The 19,991-nt window shown below is 37.9% G+C and overlaps 1 protein-coding gene across 2 annotated transcripts; it reads right to left on the bottom strand.

The window, feature by feature from the left end:
• Positions 1–6,911: 6,911 nt before the first annotated feature.
• Positions 6,912–19,407, bottom strand: LOC149851386 (uncharacterized). 2 transcript variants are annotated; one of them, XM_090014886.1, is made up of 9 exons: positions 19,245–19,407; positions 14,480–14,589; positions 10,660–10,728; positions 9,360–9,475; positions 9,208–9,262; positions 7,925–8,045; positions 7,506–7,553; positions 7,275–7,369; positions 6,912–7,186 (listed from the first exon to the last, which is right to left on the bottom strand). In XM_090014886.1, exons 1-9 carry the CDS (start codon positions 19,339–19,341, stop codon positions 7,088–7,090), a joined length of 810 nt encoding a protein of 269 aa, XP_089871012.1. In that variant the 5' UTR covers positions 19,342–19,407; the 3' UTR covers positions 6,912–7,087. The 2 variants fall into 2 exon arrangements, with proteins under 2 accessions (XP_089871012.1, XP_089871020.1); XM_090014894.1 differs by lacking the exon at positions 10,660–10,728.
• Positions 19,408–19,991: the final 584 nt, after the last annotated feature.

Here is a 19,991-nt window from a genome sequence, read left to right as displayed (position 1 = left end):
AAAGAGAAAATAGGGGTAGTGTTCTAACGAGAAAAAAACAAAAAAATGACTGCAATGACTTTATATATGAATCGACAAGCATGTGAAGGTATGAACAATCGCAACTGATAATTGTGAATGTCAGCAGACATTTGTGAATGTACGTAAAGAGTATTTAGTTAACGAAGTTCGGAGGTTGAATCAAAGTGTGAATGTTGAAGACATTCACAACGGATGGCTACAAATGTCAGCCGACATTTGTGAACCTCTTTGAGGAATATTTAGTTAAAGGAGGTTCACAAGTGTTCTTTGCGAAGGTCGTACTTTATTTGCAGATGTCTCATTAGAGTGCGAAAGTCAGAGACATTCACAACAGGTATTTGCGAATGTCATCATACATTTGCATACCTTTTTTGAGGAGTATTTACTTAAATGAGGTTCGTAGGTTATTTTCATGAAGGTTGTACTATATTTGTTGATGTTTGCATAATCTTTTTTTATTAAATGGTTACGGAATTAATACAATGTATCTATATATGGCGCAAACATCAACATGTTCACATGTGTGAAAGGAAAAAATGTCTTTAAAAAAACAAGAATCGACAATTTTGGATATGTGGGGGGTTTTGTAAAATTGGTAAGCATTTTGGGAGGGAAGCATGCCATTTTTGCAAGGATAGTACAATCATTTTCTGGTTTTTTTAGCATAATATCAACAAGATAAAAACTTGAAATATTTATTTATATGTTGGAATATTTTGTATATACAATTGATTTTTTTATATATCCCAATACTTTATGAATTAAACAACAAACAATGCATAATATGATACAACTGCAATATATTAATCAAAATCGTTATGATATATTCATCTAAGTAATCATATCATGAGTCCTATGATTTTGCTTCTGAGTTCATATTTGGGCATAAAGAAATAATTTGTTTGGGCAGCATATGATTTCCTATGTGATATAAGATCAAATCAAAATTTCTCATTATGATAATTCTCTTTACAAGAGGTTAAAATACATAACAACATCAAAATGTTGACTACACTTGGTCAATCCTTTCCTAAGATGTAGGTAACTAACTAGAGGATAGTTGATCATCAAATGTGATCTATCATGGTCGATCTATCTTGATCTTGATTGATCTTTATCCTAAAATATAGGTAACAAATCAGTAGGTAATGATAAGAATAAACACACAATACATTTTTACAACATTACAACAACTAATACGCCCCCTCAAGTTGGAGCATGTGGATCGAGCATGCCTAACTTGGCCATCAAAATAGAGAGTTGCTCACAACCCAAGGCCTTGGTGAAAATGCTTGCACACTCTGAATGGGTGGAGATGAATTGAATGTGTATCAACCCATTTTGATTTTTCTCTCGAATAAGGTGACAATCAATTTCAATGTGTTTGGTGCGCTCATGGTAAACAAGATTAGCAACAATATGCAGTGTTGTTTGATTGTCACAAAAGAAAGTCATCTGCTGAGAATGAGAGATCCCAAAATCTGCCAACAAATATTTGACCCAAGTGAATTCACAAGTGGCTAAAACCATAGAACACTTGGCCTCTGCAGATGATCGAGATATAGTTGACCATTTCTTTGATTTCCAAGATATCAGAGTCGATCATGATGCAATACCCAGAAGTAGATCTGCGAGTCATTGGGCATGAAGCTCAATCTGAATTAGAATACCCAAGAATAGTCAACATACTGAAAGAATGCATTAGAATCCCTTGGCCCGGGGTACCTTTGAGATATCACAAAATTCAGAGAGTTGTATTCATACAAGGAGTGTGTGGTTGGCTTAAGAATTAGCTTAGAACATGGAATGCATAAGAGATATCAGGGCGTATGATGGTGAGATATACCTGTCGACCAATCTGTCATCGATAGAGGCTCGAATCTTCTAAAATGGATCCATCTTCATGATTGGACATGAAATTTTGCTCAATGAAAAAGCAACATGGTCTCGAATCCAAATATCCCATGTCCTTTAATATATCCAAGGCATACTTTCGTTGGGATAGAAATATCTCCTGCTTGGATCGAGTCATTTCAATGCTCAAAAAATATTTTAGATGACTGAGATCTTTAAAGCAAATTTTCTTTTCGAATTTCCTTTTGAGGTCGCTAATCTGATCAAGAGTATCTCATGTGATGATTATGTCATCCACGTATACTAATATAAACATTTTGTGGTTGTTCCCTATACGTGAGAATAAAGAATAATCTGCCTTGGATTGAACAAATCTGATTTTCCTTAAATAAGCTGAAAGCTTCTCAAACGAATTCTGTGAGGATTGTTTGAGTTCATAGAGAGACTTATTTAAGCGGCAAACTTAGTGTGTCCCTGATTGAAAAATCTGGAAGGTAAATGCATGTAAACTTCTTCATCTAGATTACCATGAAGAAATGCATTGTTGACATCAACTAGAAAAAGATGCCAATTGTGTATAGAAGCAATGGTGAGAAGACATCGAACAGTGACCATCTTGGTCACTAGAGCATACGTCTCATTGTAGTCAAGACCTTCGATTTGTGTATACCCTTTAGCGACCAAGCATGCCTTATGATGTTTGATGAAACCATCAGATCTATATTTAACTTTATAAACTCATTTGCAATCTACACGATACTTACCTTCAAGTAAATTCATCACTGTCCAGGTATTATTTTCTTCAAGTGCTCGAATTTCAGCAGCCATGGCATCACGCCAATGTTGGTATTTCATGGCTTGAACAAAAGTCTTTGGCTCCAAATTTTGAGTGATTCTCACCAAGAAAATTCTATAGGAAGGAGAAAACCGTTGATATGCAAGATAATGACTAAGTGGACGGTTAGTATTTAGATCCACATCACACCATTTATCCAACTGGAACACGGGGGCTACAGAGTAACATTTGAAATCCTTGAGGTAAGAGGGTGATTGGCTAGAACGATCAGATCTTTGAAATTAAGTCATTTCTGGAGTACTATATTCGGTGACAGGATTGGGCGGGTCATCTGGAGTGGACGATGGTTCTTGATCATGAGGGTCATTCGGGTTGGTGGGCAAAGACTTATGGTCTTGAGTCTGTGGGGAAAAGTCTTGTGGTTCAAATATTGGTATGAATATAACATTACCATCATCGATAGAAGGAGCTTTTTGATCTTGAAAAGGGAAAATATTTTCATAAAATTTGACATCTGTACTGACAAATATTTTTTGAGATTCAAAATCATAAACTTTATAACCAACTTGGCCATAGGATCCTACAAAGATGCATTGTTTGGCAAGGGTGTCAAATTTGTAGGTATGATTGATGTTAAAGGCTTAACATAAGCATCCAAATATTCTTAAATGGTCATATTTAGGTGCTTTGTTGTATAGCATCTTATAAGGAGTTTTACCCATCAAGGGTTTTAAGGAGAGTCGATTTATAAGATATGTGTTGTAAGAATACATTTCTCCCAAAACTTGATTGGTAAATTGGATTGAAATCAGAGGGCCCGAGCAACATCCAATAAATCTCTATGTTTGCGTTCAACAACTTCGTTTTGTTGTGGAGTTGCTGCCGATTTATTTCATTTTCTTTAAGATACACTTGCATGTCATTTGAAAAAAAAATAGTTGTATTATTCGATCAAATGCCCAAAAAAATTGTTTGAAATTGATTTGAATTAGCGTAATAAAAAATTTGATGATATTTAATGTCTCAGACTTATACCTCATAAGATATACACACGTGCATCTATTGTAGTCATCTACTATGGTTAAGAAGAAATGCTCTCTTGACATAGATAGAGTTTGATATGCACCCCATATATCGCAATGTAGCAACTCAAATGGCTTGGAAGATGATATGGTTCCATGAAAAAATGACAATCTGGTTTGTTTGACTTTATAACAAATAAAACAATGTTTATGAGAAATTTTTTCATTAACTTTATTGGAATCAACAAGAACTTGAAGTCGAGAATTTGATAAATGTCCAAGTCTAAGGTACCAAACGGAAGGAGATGAAATATTTAAGGCATGGTTACCACCTTTCTCAAAGATGTAAAGATTCTTTTGCAGCCTACCCATTCCAATCTTCATCTTTGAGTGTGGGTCTTGAAATACACAATGATTTTCTTTAAATACAATGTCATATTTCAAATCACAAATTAATTTACTAATAGAGATGAGGCTAAATTTGAAATGAGGAACACATAAGACATTATGTAATGTAATTGTTGATGAAAATATGATGCTTCCAGTGTGAGTGACAGGGGCGAACGCCCCATCAAGGAGGCCAATGGGTGGAAAAGAAATCGACATCAGTGATAAAAGGTTAGATATGGAGTTGTGATGTCATATGTGGGAATTTATAATCTAATATTAAGATGTAGATAAACAAACTGATGGTTTAGGTATATTACCTTCAAGGTTGGCCATAAATGGAGTGTTTTGGTTACCTAGATTGACAATGGTCATGATCTTGTCATATTATGTTTGAATTAGTTTGGGAAGAAAAGGACTGGACATTGGCTTTTTAGGTTCAGTTGTAGGGTAACATGCATTGGCATTAGCCTGGCTGTTGAAGAGAGCATTGGAAGAAACCCTTGATCAGTTAGAGAAACTATGAAGATAATAACAGTTTGCCTTGATGTGGCCCAAACACCTATAGTGTTCGCATTTCGGTCTAGTGAGCATCTGGGCAGGCTTTGATAGGTTGATTGCTTCGATCGATTGATGCGGCAACTGAAACATGGGCTGGTGTGAGAAGATGGAAATGGTATCATGAGGAGTAATTAACTCCTGATGGCACTAAAGCTGTCATTGAGGCCCATTAAAAATTGAATGAGCCTCTCGTGTTGTTGGAGTTCTTGAAGACCTTCATGGCCCTGCATGAGTAAGGTAAAATCTCAATGTATGTGGACATTTCGTTTCATAACCCATTCAATTTGGTGAAATACATTGTTACTGAAGATTGTCCTTGCTTGAGATTGATTATCTCTTGTTGAATTTGATATATTCTGAGAGCGTTTGATTGGGAGAACCTCTCGCGAAGCTCTGCCCAAACCTCAGCTGCAGTTTGCGCATAGTTCACGCTGGCTGCTAGGTCTTTATGAATGAAATTGAGTAATCATGATAGTACCATATTGTTGCATCGTTCCCACATAGCAACATTTGGTGATGATGGTTCAGGTTTCGTGATTGATCCATCGATGAAACACCATTTATTCTTGGCACTTAGTGCCATAATCATTGCTCTACTCCACATTGAGTAGTTGTCGCCAATAAGCTGTTGAGATACTAGGGATATCCCTGGATTATTCAAGTGACAGAGAAAAAAAGGATTGGTTGTCGATTCTTGTGTGTTTTCAAATGAACCGGCACCACAGTTGATGCTATCAGAAGCCATAGAGGACAGCTTGGAGACGCTACACACAAAGTCGATCTCACCTGACCGATAGAATATCGATCCTCCTAATTATTCAAGAGATTTGTCGAAGAAATGGGCTACGACACTTCTGGGGATATTTGGCCAGCACAATAGATCGTCTACCACGATGGAATGCAAGATCCACCAGTCAAAGATGTCCTTGCTCTAATACCATGATAGAAGACAAAATCAAATTTTCTCATTATGATAATTATCTTTACAAGAGGTTAAAATACATAACAACATCAAAATGTCAACTACACTTGGTCAATCCTTTCCTAAGATGTAGGTAACCAACTAGAAGATAGTCGATCATCAAATGTGATCTATCTTGTTCCATCTATCTTGATTGATCTTTATCCTAAAGTGTAGGTAATGAATATGTTATGGCAGTACATGATTTATGTCATGATTTTCAGTGGTTTTGAAATGATCTTTCTACTGTTGATTTGGCTCATGGCTTAGCTTGAACTGAGAAGGCTCTCAATGGTCACCGAGTTTGAGGTGCAGATATCGAGTCAGGTTTACTTGAATGAGATCTCTATTTTAATAGGGGTCAAACTTGTCAAGATCAAACCCCTTTGGCACACGGGTGTGTCCATAGTTTTCAGAGGTGGTCAGGTAAAGCAAGGTGGTCGTGGGCCCCCACCTAGGGTTTTTCTCACTTCAACAAAGATTCCTCATAAAAAAGAGGAGGATTAGATTTGGTACCCTCATGGGTATAGAACCCCCCTAGTTGGAACTCATAGAGGGAGATCATATTTTGACCAAATCAAACCCCATAAATGAGTTTGGCATGGTCAAAATAATAGGAATCAACTCTTGGATGGTATTTTTTTTTATGTAAAATCCTACATACATTGGAGGGAAGTAAGATATCTATCTTTTCAATTTCAGATAGTAATGGGGACATAAATTAACGCAAAAAATGAGCTTGACAAGTGACTTAAAAGTAGGGATGACAGTGGACCAGGGGAAAACGGGGCCTCGCCCCACCTCGCCCTGTTTAGACTGGGGATGGAGGACATGAAATGAGAATGGAGGTTAAAATCAAAACCCATGCGGAGATCAAGGCAAGGATGGACTTACACGTTCCCTCACCCTCCCTGCTCGTCCCCAATCCCCATTAATAAAATAATTAAAATATCCTTTGACAATTCGACCTTCTTCTTTAGCGATGACAGTAAACCGAGGAGAAACAGGGCCCTGCCCCGCCTCCCCCCGCTTGGATCGAGGATGGACATGAAACGAGGATGAAGATTAAAATCAAAACCCGTGCAGGGATGAAGGCAGGGATGGAGGGCAAAATTTTGAGATGGAGAGGGGGTGGAGACCTTGTTCCTTGCATTCGCCCCAGTCTACTGCCGTCCCTACCTGAAAGCGAAGACTGCACCAATCAATGTCCTTGGCTTTGCTGCTAACACATGAAAAAACTTTAGACCATATTAAAATTCTGTTATCAGTCAAAAGTCTATTTGGCAGTGACAAAAAATAAATTAATTCCATTTGAACATGCTTTCCCTTGAAAGGGGCCACAGTAGTATAATATGCCAGGATGATACAAGACTTGACAATAATTTAACAATACATGAAACACAATTGTGTTAGTTTATGTTACTGTTGAAGCGAGCCTGCAGGAACGAGCACCGACAGCAAAATAAATTCACAAGCTGCTAGTGCTCACAGAAGCAGGCTATATGATGGCATATCCTCAATCCGATATACATCCTCCAACAAAAACTCCCTCTCCAGCTGAGCCCGAGTTGACTTCAAAACATCCTGTGTTCAGAAATCATAATCAATTCTCAGCATCAATCTGGCCTCTCTCTCTCTCTCTCTCTCACACACACACACACAAACACGTTACATTGAAATCCATGTATGATGCATTCTTTGCCAGCCATTGTGCATCCATAACCACAAAAGCAATGCAGTAAAGCAAGTCGAATGCCCATTCATCCTCTGAAAACATGCAGCAGGGATATGACCAAAGTTAGTAAGATATCTGCCACCTTTCCAATTTCTGATAGCAGGCTGCTATATCAGGGGTCTGTAATGGAAACAGAAATTAGTGCTAAAATGAGCTTTGACAAGTGACCTGAAAGCATTTGCATGAACACTGCACCGATCAATGTCCTTGGCTTTGCTGCAAACACGTGAAAAAACGTAAGACCATATTAAAATTCTGCTATCGGTCAAAATTCTATTTGGCAGTGAAACAAAAGCATATATATAGAGGTTACAACTTTTGTACCAAAAAAGATGCAGACTAGATTCAAGAACAAACAAATAGATAAAAACTATAAAAAGAACTGCATGCCTAGCTGGTGATAGCTCATCAGTCCTATCTTTTCTCGGATCATGGAATAGTACAAAGATATCAAGCAGAAGGTGAAAATGCTTCTCAAAATAAGTATATATATATATATATAGAGAGAGAGAGAGAGATTGCAAGCATGATAACCATTAGCATATGTGATTGTCTATGCATGCATGTGCATGTTATCGGATTCTTACAGGAGTGCAGGTCAAGCATTTGGATGATCATAAATGTAATGTTTACTCCAGCAACAGCAAATGGATACTCCCAAGTGGCTCGTTTTCCTCCCTGCTTGGTCAACAAACGTTGGAAGGATGTCTGCATAAAACAGATATGTGGAGTTTCAAAGTTAAATGAGAATGAAAAACATAAATTCTTATATCTAAATAACTAGATAATTTTTTTTTAAGAAAGTCATCAACAGTTTTAGTTAATAGGACACCATGAAAGTGAGTATTAGGCCCATACAACAAAAGAACTGATACAAAAATAGGCGTAAGAAAATAGAAATGAATGAGCTGGCAATCATGTATATTTTCATAGCAGAGCAAAAGTATAAAAAAAGGAATTAACATTAAAAAAGGTAGAAGTTACATGATCAGTGAATAATCATTTTATCTAAATGAATAATAAAACAAAAATCAAATCTAAACCCTTTAACTCTGAAGAAACTTGCAATCAATTAGCATAGCAACAACTAAACAATATAATAAAGATGTTAGTAAGAACATTTATCAGAAATCTAATAAGAATTTGATATGTTAGAAGTCTTGATCAAAATGGAAAAAGGAATCTTTAGTCAGTTTTTTTGTTCTTTAAGTCCCAAATCTCAGCTTGAATGCACGTTCTTATTTTTTCCCTAGCATTTTTCAGATAAAGTGTTCTGTGCAATTCCCCAATATTTATCTATCCTTCAGTATTCCAGAACAAATAGGAATTTGAAGAAATTTTAAACTAATAAGCATCCATTTGATACTGGACTATATGCCTCAAGAATACCATTTCGCCTAATGATGAGTATAGGAATGAATGACAACTGCCTATACAATTGAGAGATCTTCAAGAAAGATTAAGGACAGCCCACACATTAGCTAGGCATGGCAATGTTAACTTAAGCATATATTGCAAGTGAACGTGCCTGAGCACATGTACAAACAATTTACTGTACTCTGAGAGTAGCAAATTAAACTAAACAAGGATACCATGCCGACTCACGGCATTTTCAGTTAATTTTCAATGCATAAAAATATATTTATCAAGTGCAGTAAAAAGTAACGGATTAGACTCAAACATCATTAAAAACAAAAACAATAAAATTCAAAAAACTACTAAAAATTTTATTGGTGCCCAAAACGTGTCATAGCATGTCATGAGAGGTGCCCCAATCTTGTCTCTGTCCCCTAACACTGGACCCAAATAGTGTATCAGTGACAGAAATAAAAAAACATGGTGTAATTACTTGGGCAGAAAAAAGCCTTACAGAAAAAGTTTTTGCAAAGAAAAGCAAGTTCTCCAAAGCAATGAAACCGGCTCCCCTGTAAAACACATTAATTTTCTTTCTTCAGTTAATGGGTCGCTAAAGATTGCCAAGCAGAAACCCCAAAAGAACTATGAAATGAACAAGTGGAGAACCTGAAATCTGTTGATGGGTCTCTTCCCTGCCATCCCATTTCTTTCCATTGTTCAGATATTAAGTCATTCAGCTCCTGTCCAGGGTATGCAGCAGACCAAAGGGCTCTGAGAGCTTCCTGCAAGCATAAAGTGGGAGTTTCACAATTTTAAACAGGTTAAAAAATATCAACCAACCAAGAAGCTGTAGGTCCGTCGACAAGTTTAAAACCTCCACTCAATCTCTTTCTGTTAGATTGATAATAGTAATACTATTAAACATAAAGAGATATTTAATTAGAAGTGGGTTTACTGATATCCAACTATAGAAGTGGAATCTAGACAACTTACAGATAGAGGATATCCAGATATCCCCTCTTACCTATTTGTCAGTTTACAATCAAACCCGAATCGTGTCACCAAATCTCAGTTTTTGAGAATCAAAAAACAAGTTGCCTTCCTAAAAATACATGAGTTCCTAGAATACAAGTGCCATACATTTAAATAAATTATATGATTTGAGGGTGACGTGTTAGTACTCATTGTAGTATGTGCCAAGTGCATATTTATGTGATTGTAATTTACCATTTTTGTTATGCATTTGATCTAGTGAAAACTGTGACCAATTTATGTGTGTAGTTAATCTAATAAATAATAATTTTGCATAACCATGACACTTTTATTCTCCTGGCACACCTTTGTGTACAACTTGAACCATGATATGTATACGTCAACAATCATGAACAAGAAAATGTTACTCTCTTGGTCTGCAATCAAAACAGAATTGTGTCACCAAACTCTCTCTCTCTCTCTCTCTCTCTCTCTCTCTCTCTCTCTCTCTCTCTCTCTCTCTCTCTCTCTCTCTCTCTCTCTCTCTTTGAAAAGAGAGAAGATGGAAAAAGTTGGCTGCAATGTAGTTATGATAAGACTGGTGGCGATGATGATGACTGAAAATTTTCTTCCCCCCCTTCTCTCTTTGCATTTAGAATCTAGGATTTTGTTGAACATTACATATAGATGCATTGATGAACATATGGACATCCAGATGCATGTCAAATTTGTTGACTTGTCTTCCAGATGCATACATGACAATCAACTTAAGAGAAACCTCCTATAGTTCCTCAAAAGTAGCATGTCGTTGCATTAGCAAAATAACAATTCTTTTCCTTTTCTCTTTTGAAGGCAGGCCTGCCAATAGCCCCTCATAGGAGCATCAACCCCTTGGCTGGTCAATGCAACTCAAACCAGCTATCACATCTGATCCATCAAATCGGTATAAATTCTATGAATGGCTCGTTATAGATAAAACCCATGATAACTGCACCTGGTGTTCCGATCTTGAGGAATCAAAGCTTGCTTTCATGCGATGCTTCAAACGCCGTAATCGTTCTTCCTGCAATAGTTTAACAATGTAACACCACCCTTATCATAAAAATGTGGGAGAGTGTAAACTGCAAAGAGAATGCAGCATAAGTATGTGTTGTTGCATGTTCATAGTAATACCCACGTTATTAATTCAAACCAACTGTCCGTGTGTCAGTTTTGCACATCAATATTTTTAACTTTTCCAAGTAAAAATGCTCCATTTATTTTATAAAAGTTTAATTAGGAGAATCCTGCTTATCCCGTTTTTCTTTAATATTATTATTTAGGGAAAACGAGGCCATTCTGTTGAGCAAACCATGCGTGGAGCTTTTCTCACTAAAAGGTTGCATCTGATGACCAGCGTTTTCTCATAGTATTTAATCATTTATGACCAGTCACTAGGCTACCACATGATATGGTGCCATAGTTGCATCTGATGACCAGCGTTTTCGCATAGTATTTATGACCAGCTATGTCACATGGGTACGGAGGGTACAACTATATATATATATCACATAAATACCAAATAAATTCAAAATAAACTGAATATAATTTAAATATATATGCTATATCTAAAATATATATTATATACTGAAAATATAAAGTTATAAACTGAAAATATAATTATAAATTATAAATTGAATACAAACTTATATGATACTGAAAATATAAAGTTATAAACTGAAAATATAATTATAAATTATAAATTGAATACAAACTTATATGTATGGAGGGTAAAATGGTGTGTCCAGGTGTCAACGTGTGTCAACACGGGAACATGCGTGTCGACAAAGGTACGGAGGGCAAAACGGAGGGTCCGTGTGACATAGATGACCAGTCACTAGCAGTGTTGTGAGAGGCGTACGCCTCAATACCTAAAGCGTACGCCTCAGAGGCAAAGCGCATGCTCAAGGTATTGAGGCGTTGCAGTGAAGCGTTTCAGGCTTGAAACGCACGCTTCACTCATGTGAAGCGCACGCCTCAAGTCGAAACGCGCTTCGCTTCTGAGGCGTGCGCATCATGTTGAATGTCGTCTCCGATTCTCGATTTTGTTTCGAAAGAGATCAGAAGAGGTGAAATTGTTGCAGTGAGGAAGCGATGGCGTTGTAGACGATGCTCGTTCCGCTCGCGCCTAGGATGTAGGCCGAAGCCTTGAGCAGCCGATGCAGCTCCTGCTCCGGCGGCTCGACGTCCACCAACACCAGGCGTCCCGGTTTCTGATCTCGCGACTCTTCCTCCGATTCCGAGACGGAGCTCGAGCTATCCGAGACGCCGTCGTCGTCGTCACCTCTCCCTTTCCGGCTGGCTCGCAGGCACGACCATCTCCCGGCGTCTTCATTCTTCTTCCGGTCTCCGGAAATTTCTGCCACGGCCGCTGCGTCGGCCTTCTTTCTCTTCACCTGGTACCGGTAGATGAAGACCATAGACACGAGGCTCAAAGCCGCGAAGTTTCCGACGATAGTTCCGGGAGTCAGGTCGTCTCTCCTCTGCTGCGGCTTCTCCGGCTGAGGGCCCCCGTTCTCCGTCGGCTACTCTGGCAGGCTCTCAGGTATGGCCGCGATCGCCGGCGGCGACGTCGTGGTGTTCGGCAGTGGGTTGGAGAGAGTCGTCAGGACGCTGCAGAGGCCCGGGTTCCCGAAGAAGCACTGCGGCTTCTGGTTCAGGAACGCCCCGACCTCCGGCACCGGCCCAGAGAAGTTGTTGTAGGAGAGGTCGAGCGTCCCATTCTACGGGATGCTCCGGCGGTATCGGGCCGGAGAACCTGTTGGACGAGAGGTTGAGGTACCGTACGGTCCCGATCTCCGACGGCAACGAACCATTGAGCAGGTTCGACGACAAATCCATGGCCTCCAGGAGCTGGGAATTGGTCCCGAAACCTGGCGGAATCTCGCTGGAAAAGTAATTATTACTCAACGAGAGGAAGCGCAGCGAGGGAGCGGTGGTGAAATTGTCTACCGGTTTATTTACGTGCTTCAAAGAAGAAATTGTCTATTTATTTTTTTTACTTATCTTTTCTGGAGCTGTTGGATCGCTTGGCTGGAGGGTTGCCGGCAGTGGAGCACTTGCGCTTAAGGGTGGAGTTCTAGTGGTTCTTGATGGATTTGGAACTTAATTGATCTTGTGAGGACACAATTTATTTTATACTGTCATTTATTATTTATTATTAGTTTTTATTTAAAATTTTCATTATTTTATTAATATTATATATTTTATTATTTTGATCATGAAGCTTACGCTTCAACGCCTCGCTTCATAACAGGCTCAACGCCTCGCTTCGCCTCATCGCATTTAACAACCTTGGTCACTAGGCTACCACACGATATGGTGCCATAGTTGCATCTGATGGCCAGCATTTTTGTAATGAGAATTGCAGAAATACAAGGTACAAGAAATATCACAAAAAGGGTTCAATGAAGAACCAAAACGCATAAGCACATAATGTGCACAACACACAAAACCCACTAAGGGGTAAAATGACAAAAGGCAAAATAGGAACTCTATTGAGAAAAAAGGAGTCTTAGAACACTATACATGTTAGAGGGAGAGTCCTCTATTTATACAAGAGGAGAGCTATTGAGAGGGGGCCATTGGGGCTCCCACTACAGACGCTGGGGACCCCCAACGTCTATTAGTGTGGGGTCCCCAATGGTCCCAGGCTCCAGCTGAAATACAAAAAACAAAAAAGAAAAAAACAGAAAATAGCAAAAAGAAAAACCTAAGAAAAAATACAATATTTAGAGAAAACAAAATACCCCTATTGGGTATTTTGGTATATATATATATATATATATATATATATATATATATATATATATATATATATATATATATATATATATATATATACATGTATTTTAACAAATTTTTCATAGTATTTATGACCAATCACTAGGCTAACACACAATATGAAAACATACAAGTTCCTCCTGACAAATGATGTATTCAGTGGTGGCATTGATATAATTTCTTTATTTTGTGTATTATGTCTGCATGCCATTTGTATGGTAACCGTGTAACCTTTGTTACATGTTCTTTGTTGTTAACCTTAATTAGTTTTCAAATAAAAGATGTGTGCCACCTCACAGACAAGACTGCAAGAGGCAATTAGGGGCCCATGGCATCTCTATCTAACTTATAATCTCTTATTGCTTCCTCAATTAAAGTTTTATCATATGCATGCATAAAATTTTAAATCGCCGCATTTATTTCAGCATATTTTGTTTTAGCTATGAACCCTGACACAATTCAATTTCCAACAATAACAATGTCATATGATACATATATCTCTCCTCGAAGAAGACAAGAAGGTGTAGTAACATAGGGAAAAGGAAAAGCAATCATAAACACAAAACATACCAAAAATAAGTACCAAGGGTAACACAACCAACTTACAGTATAATCTCCGCTTTTAACTTTTCCTTTTTGAGGCAATAGAAAAGAAAACCATGATTTAAATTTGAAAAAAAGCATAAGAAAGCTCACATGATACGGCAAAGAGTGGTCACCACAGAGAAAGGCAAAAGGATATGTTAATGAGTGTGTGTAAGAGGGAGAGAGAAAGAGAGAGAGATTTTCATAAATTATTCAATAGCACACAAGAATACAATAACAGATCAGTGCTATACAGAACCAGCACTGCACTTATTGGAAATGGAAATTGCAAGAAAAAATATAACAAAATTTACCTAAATAACAATTGTTGAAAATTCAAAAAATCATGTCTCGTAATCCTAGTTCTATTGTTCATTAATCATGTGCGGCTTGCAAACAAAACTCACCTGTAATGGAGTCAAATTAATACATATACGCTCATAAGTCCCTTTTCGTTGCATACAGATGCACCAAACACCTTTACCACGCCACGCCAATGTCCCGTTTGTTGCATCTGCTGTGAGAATCATTTAATCTTATAAATTCTAAAAATATGATGGTGCAATATAATGATATATTATTATACCCAAATGATAACCAGAAGATAAGTTTACTCGGTGTCAATCCATAAAAAAACGTGAGATAAAAAAGCCATATGAAGCCAAAAACAACGACTTAAAATGACAAAGAAACGACTGAGTTGACCAAGAATGTGTTTGGTTTTAAATGAAAGCATAAAAATTTAGCATGTAGGAAATGACTAGGTGTTAAAGATGCTTGTGATTTCTATGCTACTGTTATAAGATCGACTAGGGATGGAAAAGGAGTAATTTGGTAATGCAAGTGACTAGGTATTAAAGACATGATTTCTATCCTACTCTACTACAATCTACTAATACTGAAAAAGGAACAATTTAGTAAGCAGTTAGCAAAAGTTATGGATGAACATGCTTCTCACTGGATCATAATCACAATAAGAATAACCAGAGGGCTGGATTTCGGATTATCAAAGTTTCTGATCATACAAGTGGTATATGATTAAATCCTATCCTATGTCACATGGGTGCGGGTGCGGGTGCGGGTGCGGGTGCGACACGGGTGCGGCGCAATTTCAAAATTTTTGGACACGGGGACTCGGCTATATATATATATATATATATATATAACAATAATTCTAGTAAACAATTAAAATTAAGTAGCCAAAACTATATAAGATAAAAGGATATTATCATTGTACAGATATAATTTAAATTGACTTGTAATAGTAAACTTCAAGTCTGCAGTAAATTAAGTAGCCAAAACTATGACCTTAATTTTTTCGAAAGTTTCAATTTGGCACTCTCATTTCTTTATGGTAGTTCTTAAGCTAGCTTTTCTAATACTTGTGAAACTAGTATTTTTTTAAACTGGAAAAGCATTTATTTAGCTACCTCAAATGGTTGGGTTACCTTTAATCGTGTTTTATACATATTTTTACATAAGTTGTGAAACAGTCACACAGACTGTGCACACAGTCTTGCAATGCAGTCTGTGACTGTGCAGACTGTGCACAGTCACACAGACTGTGCACAGTCACAGACAGTGTGCAGTGACTGTGCAGTTGCAGTTGCACTGTGACTGTGCAACTGCATTGCACAGTCTGGTTATATATTAAAAAAAAAGATATATAAAAAATGTTTTTTTGTCTTAAAAATGGACATTTTTGGACTCGGTCAAAGTTGACCGAGTCCAAAATGTGGACGGACTCGGCCTTGACTCGTTGACCGAGTCCGACTCGGCGTTGACCGAGTCCGGGCCGAGTCCGAAGCCGCACCTGTGTCCGCACCCGTGTCGGGGCGTGTCGACTCGGGTGCGGCACCTCCCTAGCCGAGTCCGTGTGACATAGATCCTATCACAATAGCCTCCATCGAATTAAATGCAACAACCAGCTTACCTCACATACCCCATCCCAGGTCACTTGCCCAGTTGCCCCCTACACCAGAAGAACCCATTCCTTCAAAGAAAAACAAGTGTCCACTCAACATGAGGAGCTTTCACATATTTAGAATAGTATTGTTCTTATATAACAAATGTCAAGAACACCCTGGGATAGCAATAACAATCAACTAGAAGACCACAAAGATTATGCCACAACGCATGGGTGTTCTTACTCAAGGTTATCAAAAATTCCTCACTCCTCAGCAGTATCTAGTGCCTTAAATACAAGGACCATCGCAAATAAAAGGCCCAAGATGATTCTTGTACTGCAACTTGTGAAAAAGTAGAACCTGGTCCAAGAAATGCTGCTCTGTAACAGTCCTGGGTTACCAAACCAAACTCTGGGCAATACAGCTATTCCAACCATCTAAGCTGTCATAGGTGGTGTCCAGAATATTCCATCAAGTAGAAGCAGCTGTAGGTCCTCCATCCCACTTATAAGTAGGGTGTCAATGGATCTGGTTTGACCCAGACCCGACCTGTACCATACCCTGTAGGGTCAGGGTTTAGTGATAAACAAGAAGGTCCGATTAGAATCTGGGTATATGGATCCAGGTTTGACCCGGACCCGACCTGTACCATACCCTGAAGGGTCAGGGTTTGGTGATAAACAAGAAGGTCCGATTAGAATCTAGGTATATGGATCCGAGTATGGTTTGTGAAATTTCATACCAGAGTCCAGACCCAGGCCTGATCCGAGTTCTGACTAAGATCCGCAAATTTTCAATGTAAAAAAGAATAAAAAAAATATAGTCTGGGTCTGGTTCATGGAATCCATATAGAATCCAGGTACAGTTTCTCTTATGGTGAGTCCAATTAGACCTGGAGCCAGACCCAGTACCATCATCTCAAATCAGGTCTGGGTTTGGTATCACCTGGGTCCGAACCAAACCCGACCCGTTGACACCCCTACTTATAAGGGGTTCACCTTGATGGAAGAATGGTTATAGTCGCACCTAGTACTTCATATTCTGAAGGCCTCTAACAGACTCCTAATAGGAAGTACCATGGGTGGAAGCATTTCACCTTTTGCCTTAAATGAGCATGAGTAGGTGAAGAGAAACCCTTTAAACAAGTGTATCAAATGCTACAACTGATAAATCCAGAAATAGTGGGATTATGAACATCGGTAGATACTAGCCTCTTTCCATTCCTCAACTTACTACTTCTCATACAAATTCTGTATTTTTTCCTTCCATTCTGAGTCCACATAGGACTCAACCTCGATCACCCTCTTCACCAATCACGATCTATTTACACAGAATTCAACCTCAGATCAAAAATCAAGATTCTGCTGTTCCTCCTGTATCTCAGCAAGATGATCACTGGATCATGGAAAATTTTCATAATACAAACAAAATTGCATCCACCAATGGTGGACCACAATGAATACCGAATGATAAATTCTTCAACGAAACAGTGTTACAGGCAGTACTTTGCAACACAAATAACTTAGGTTTTCAATTAAGCTGTGAACTTGTAACAATCAAACATGGTTTCAGTGTAAATAAAGCCTCACATTCTATCAGTTTTTAGGCAGTTGTGTGCATTGGAGATTGTTGGTTATTGTTAAAAATCTCTTTTGTGTAGGCATCTGCAATGTCATTTGGTTTATTCAGTCACATATATCAATCTCAACTGTATCTCGACAAGCAAATCAGGATATTTTAATTTTTTCAATCAATCTCCAAAAAAGAGCTGGAAAATCTGTGTTTTAAAATTTGAAATGAATAAAAATAGTACAAAAATAAGAAAAGAATTTTTTTGCAAAAGGAAAATAAAACACAGAGGCGTTCCTCAGTTGATGCTAACATATGTAGAAAATATGTTGGACCAAAACACATGCCATATAATATGAAAAACAGCACCTTGGCATGATAAACATTTTTTTGCAACATGATAAATAGCTGGTAATTTTTCATGAAACCGCCTAGGACCAATAAGGCATCCACATTCCTAAGATATTGGCACCCCAGCTCCCAACATTGGAAAAGCATGATCAATTCTTCATGCACATAACTCCCATAATGTACATCTACTTTTGAGTGTACTTGCCGCGTGATGCTCCAAACTTGTAAAAACTAGCACAATGCTTCAAATATCGCTTCACAGGATCTGGAAATTAACTGGTGTACATATTTCGTACGGAACTTCATGAACCATCTCAAAACAATTGCAAGCGCCTTTGATCCCAATAGACGGACTACAAAGATCACATAATACACAAGCGATAGGAAATTCATTCTCAATAATAACAGACCAGAAAGGCAGTTAATCTTATGTACAACTTGTGAAATTCGGCAATATTCTCCTCCACCAAAAAAATAAAAATAAAATAATTCAAAGCAGAAAATGTATCTAAAATATAAATATATTTGTTAATCACAACATGCAGTTCCAAAGGGAACATAATTTTCCAATGAATCATTACTTCCCTCATTCACATAACCAAAAAAGTGCGCTCAAAAAGCTCTTAAACCCTTTCCAGAAAACAAATATCGCTGAAGATAAAGAAAAAACACAAATAGAAGTAAACGAACAACAAATAACTAATCAAAAGTCTAATCCTTCTTCCCTCTTTCTTCTCAAGATCTTCAAATAAAACAAACAAATAAAATAACGAAATCATTAAACATCAATGAAGAACAAAAAAAAAAGCAAATCCATATATTCAAAGTCATCCACATCACCGTACAGAGGGAATTCAAGATGAGGGATCAAAGAACCCAAAACTACATTCAGCCACAACAAATAAGACGTATTAAAACCAAAATAGTAACATAAAAAATTCACCAACATTCCCTTAATTCCACAAATCAAAACCCCCAACAAAAAAAAGGAAACAAGAACGAAACACCACAAGATCGTTCGAAGCATAACGAAACAAAAACCATAAGCTCAAATTTGTCCGCATCAACAGACAGAAAGGGTTCGACGCAAGATCGAAGAACACCAAAAACAGCATTCAACCGTAACAAATCATAAAACTTCCAAAGCCAAAATTGCAACATAAAAAAAATCATCATCATCCCCAATATTCCACGAAAAACTCAAAAAACTCACCCAGAAAACGAGAAAAAACAAGAACGAGATCGGAGCACCACACGATCGTTTGAATCGTAAAGAAAACCCCAAACTGATTGTCGAAACAAGAAAAAAAGAGAGAAGAAGAAGAAGAAGAAGAAGAAGTATTACCGGAGGAAGAGGAACTCGACCCATAGGAAAACCGCGTGATCGCGGAGCTCGAGAGCGACCCGAAGGCGACGCAGTACCCGCTCCGATCGACGCTCATGTCGGCGAACGCTCCTCCTCACCCAAAGATGGACGCCTATGAAGACTCTTTTAACTCAACTCTCTGCAACTCTCGAGTTGGAGACGGAAGGGGAGGAAGAGGGCGCCATTGAGATGAGAATGAGAGGGAGGAAGAAGAAACAAAAAACCAGTCTCCCGCGTTTTAAAAAAGGAAACTTTTCGTTTTGGGCCCATTTTTTTCTCAATTGTAAATATGGGTCTTATATTTCTCAATTTTCAAACATATGTTATTTTTCTTGTAAACAGCTCAAGTCAATATCTATCATCTCGGAAAAACGTATTTTTTTTTTAAGTAAACGTTTGAACTCCTAATCTCACTGTTGTAATTTAGTTTATGATTTAACAAGGCCAACAACAAATATAGGGGCCATATTTGGAATTTCAGAAATGTGGAGCATATTTGAAATTAAGGCAAAAGATTGGCCTAAAAATGAAATTTCTATTTAAAAATTTAAAAATTTTCTTCGTTTATTTCCTTTTAGCTCCACATTAATAAAGAAACGGAAATTACCATGGGCCACCTGAGTTTTTTATTATTTCTTATGAGCCCCCACATGAGTAACTCATGGCTACCCGTTATGGTTTGGATTCGGATCTGATGTGGCCAATACCGTATTTGACTAATCAGAT

The sequence above is a fragment of the Nuphar pumila genome, chromosome 1 (assembly GCF_984573655.1).
Source record: "Nuphar pumila chromosome 1, dmNupPumi1.hap1.1, whole genome shotgun sequence".
NCBI lineage: Eukaryota > Viridiplantae > Streptophyta > Magnoliopsida > Nymphaeales > Nymphaeaceae > Nuphar > Nuphar pumila.
Note: the sequence above shows the minus strand (reverse complement) of the source record. Positions and strands in the feature narration are given on the sequence as shown.